Source organism: Varanus komodoensis, unplaced genomic scaffold, assembly GCF_004798865.1.
Source record: "Varanus komodoensis strain SLA01 unplaced genomic scaffold, ASM479886v1 scaffold5, whole genome shotgun sequence".
Classification (NCBI taxonomy): domain Eukaryota; kingdom Metazoa; phylum Chordata; class Lepidosauria; order Squamata; family Varanidae; genus Varanus; species Varanus komodoensis.
Genome location: NW_025336087.1, coordinates 46,842,277 through 46,846,276, shown reverse-complemented (window position 1 = coordinate 46,846,276; position 4,000 = coordinate 46,842,277). Strand labels below are relative to the sequence as shown.

The 4,000-nt window shown below is 53.9% G+C and overlaps 1 protein-coding gene across 1 annotated transcript; it reads left to right on the top strand.

Moving 5' to 3' along the window:
• Positions 1 to 1,050: 1,050 nt before the first annotated feature.
• On the top strand, positions 1,051 to 2,118 carry FOXB2 (forkhead box B2). Its single transcript, XM_044446200.1, has one exon. It carries the CDS (start codon positions 1,051 to 1,053, stop codon positions 2,116 to 2,118), a length of 1,068 nt encoding a protein of 355 aa, XP_044302135.1.
• The last annotated feature ends 1,882 nt before the right edge of the window (positions 2,119 to 4,000 follow it).

Genomic DNA, 4,000 nt, shown 5'->3' with positions numbered 1-4,000 from the left:
GGAAGCGCCCTGCCCCTCGCTGCTCTCCTGCAAGCGAGCCGGGTCGGCGCGCCGTCTGCCCACGGAGCGCTCGCTTCGCGCGCCTCCTCCGCGCCCGCGGAGCTCCTTCCGCTTGCCCGGGCCCAGGGCCGCGCTCTCTCCGGGGCGGGGTGGGGGGGGTGGGGAGCTGGCTTTTGCTGAGCCCTCCGCCTGCCCGGGCGGACGAGCCACACACTACGAGGCGAGAGTCCTCTCCTTCCCGGGGCTCTGGTAGTGCTCCCTGGAGCAGAGCCGAAGCGCGGCCAGGAGGGGAAGGGGCCGAGAGCAGGTGGCCGCGCCGGTGTTCTTCCTCCCCATTTAGACTCGGAGCAGGGCAGAAGGCTGAGGAGCGGCGGTGATCGCGACACTATGGGTTAAACCTCCCACGCTGCGGCAGTCAGCGGACGGGCAGGACTAGACGGAGAAGAAAGTTGCACGTTGCAGTCCCACCGACAGCAGAGTGAACTGCTTAGGAAGCCGGGAAGCTGCCTTATACAAGCGCAGACCACTGGTCCATTTATCCCAGCACTGTGGACACTGACTGGCAGCCGCGCTCCGGGGCAGGAGCCTTCCCAGCCCTCCCTGGAGATGCCGGGGACTTTCTGCTCTACGCCCAGCTGCGGTCTCCGGCAGACTGACTTGGCAGGATGTGCCCTAGGCGCCAACAGACCTCGCTTTCGGGCAGACACGTGTCACATTCAAGGCAGCGCCAGTCCTAGAGGGAAGGAAAGTGGCCTCTGAGTGCTGCAACCCAGAGTAATCGCAGCCTCTGTTGCCTGTGGGCACCCCGGTTCAGCCGGACAGGACAGAGGAGGCATCTGGGCGCGGGGGTGTTCACTGTCCGGGGAGGCTCTGGTCGAAAGGCCACCCAGGGCTGTTGACATGCACGCGAGCTTTCTTTCGAGGCGCAGCGAAAGCCCGGACAGCCTCGCTGCTCGCTGAGCGCGATGGGCGGCCGCCCGGGAGGGCCGTCCAGGCGGTGAGCTGAGCGCGTGGGTCCTGCGAGCGGCACCGCCAGGGCGGGCATGTGCCATGCCTCGCCCGGGCAAGAGCTCCTACAGCGACCAGAAGCCGCCGTACTCGTACATCTCGCTGACGGCCATGGCCATCCAGCACTCGGCGGAGAAGATGCTGCCCCTGAGCGACATCTACAAGTTCATCATGGAGCGCTTCCCTTACTACCGCGAGCACACGCAGCGCTGGCAGAACTCGCTGCGCCACAACCTCTCCTTCAACGACTGCTTCATCAAGATCCCGCGGCGGCCCGACCAGCCGGGCAAAGGCAGCTTCTGGGCGCTCCACCCGGACTGCGGGGACATGTTCGAGAACGGCAGCTTCCTCCGGCGCCGGAAGCGCTTCAAGGTGCCGCGGCCGGAGCCCCACATGCCGGCGGCGGGCAAGGCCGGCGGCGTGCTGCCCCCGCACCTGAGCCACTACTTCCACCCCCACCATCAGGCGCCGCCGCCGCCGCCCCCGCCGCCGCCGCCGCCGCTCCAGCCTCCCGCGGCCGGCAAGGCGCACCCGGACTCCACGGTGGCGGCCGCGGCGGCCGCAGCAGCCGCCGCCGCCGCCGCCGCCGTGGGACGGCTGCCGCAGTTCCCGCCCTACAGCCCGGCGCCCGGCTTCAAGCACCCCTTCGCCATCGAGAACCTCATCGGGCGGGACTACAAGGGCGTCCTGCAGGGCGGCGGGCTGCCCCTGGCCTCCGTGATGCACCACCTGGGCTACCCCGTGGCCAGCCAGCAGATCAGCACCATGGTCAGCTCCGTGTGGCCCCACGTGGGCGTGATGGAGCCGGTCGGCGGCCTGCCCATCGCGGGCGAGTACGGACCCTTCGGCGTGCCGGTGAAGGCGCTCTGCCCCCCGCCGCCCGCACAGACGCTGCCGGCCATGCCCGTGCCGATCAAGCCCACCGCGTCCCTGCCGCCGGCCACGGCCATCCCCGCCCTGAGCGTCGGCCAGGTGGCGGCGCCGGGGCCGCAGCCGCCGCTCTGCCCGGCGGCCGCTTCACCGAGCTCGTCGTCTTCCCTCCTCGAACAGACGCCGCCGAACTCTGCCGAGGGCAAAGGCTCCTTGCATTCCGCCCTGGTGCATTCCTAAAAGGGGACGCAGAGAAAAGACCGTCGCGGCATCCTGTAGGAAACACGTGCAGAAGGGCAAAGCACGGCCCGAGCCAGTGGGGAGTCTTTGGGAAGAATTTGTTTTGTTGTCGTTGCTGTTGTTGCTGCTGCTGTTATTATTACTACTATTATTTCAATATTCTTGCTACTGATTATAATCTTCATTCTTCTGAAATCTGTATTTTAACTGTTGTACAATCAGAGTGTTGAGAGCCAGGTTCAGGTAAGCGTTTCTGTGTTATATGTTTATCAGAATAAACACAAAAGTAATGATGTTGATTTCTCCAGCCATCTTGGGAGATAGCTTAAACTGACTTTACTTGAATTGCTATCAGAAAGACCCCCATGTTTCAGGAACCAATCCTAAAAATGCAACCTTCCACACACTTTCTTGGGAGTAAGTTTCACTGTAGTATCTGGGGCAGCAAGATTTTGTGCAGAATGAAGATATGAAGACTTCACCCCAAGCTATTTACTTGGAAGTAAATTTTAGTTGATCAATACAATGTTTCATAATAAGAGAACAAAAGTGCCAAATTACATCTCTGCATGCACACATCTTTCAGTCCTAGTGAAGACTCAGGGAGACTTATTTTCATGTAAACATGTGTTAGAATGGGATATTCTTGATGAAAGTCCTGTTGATATTTTTCAAATAAATTCACACCCAAGAAAGTCTTTTAGCAAGGTAGTTTATGAATGTAATCCAGGGCTGTAAAACAAACATTAAAAACTATTGGAACATACCACTGGAGATTGTCCTGTACTCTTTGAGTGAAACCGTAATATCTTTTATCAAGAATCCTTTTGTTGGATTAAGAATAGGCAAGCTTTTGAGTTACACAGAAGTTTCCATCAGCTTGTCTATCTCAGACTACTCAGAATAGAGCAAACATGAAAAAGTGGTGAGTCAAGAATAGGCACTTAGAAAATTTAGCCAGTACAGAACTAAGGATGAGCCAGAGCAGAAGAAACTATGCCTACAGAAGATTAAGAAGTAGGCAATTCATTCAAAAATTGGCTGCTCTTCCCTTGTTACAATTTTGTGTACTAAAATTTTTTAAACCCAAGATGTGGAACAATATGGCTAGAATTTTCCAATAAGCACAGAATTTTCAAATTGGTGCGCATTGTGGATCAAGAGGATTACAAATGTGCTTTATACAGCTGTTTTGATATCTGTCTCAGATGTTTATCAAATTTCAGCCTCTCCTCAACTTTTTTCTTTCCCGAAAGGGTGGCCAAAGCTATTAGCATTGACAATAGTAAGCAATAAGAGTAAGCATAAAGAAGAGAGATAAAATGACCAGAGATTAAAGAGAAAAATGGTTCAGACTCCAATAATTGTTTTTATAGCTTATTTCAATGTGAAAATTTTGTTATACAAAGTAGAGACAAATTATTGAAGTGAAATATTTCACACAAAGCCCTTTAGTGAAGTTAATGAATTTTGATGTAATCTTGTTGTAAAAAACGCTTGCATGACCTACCCTATCATTTCCTGTTCTGAAAACATTTTATATAAAAAAATCTTTCTTCTTGTGGATAATGCTTATCACAACTTCTTTATTGTACCTGCTGGTATATACAGTTCTTTTATACATGTAGGTTTGACTTACGCTTATCCAGTTGAGTTTGAAAACTAAATCTGATAAAAGAGAAACATCTATAAAGTTTTTTTCTTTTCAAGACCCAACAACAACCTCTTACATGATAAGCACTTTACACAGGGAAAAAAAACCCTTCTGTGAGAAGAAGGGTCAGAGTTTCCTGGAGGTCAGCTTCTGAGCTTTGCTTTTGCTTGGATTCTGAGTCTCAGCTGGTTTGTGAATTAATGTTGTTGCCGCCTTACTGTACACCAT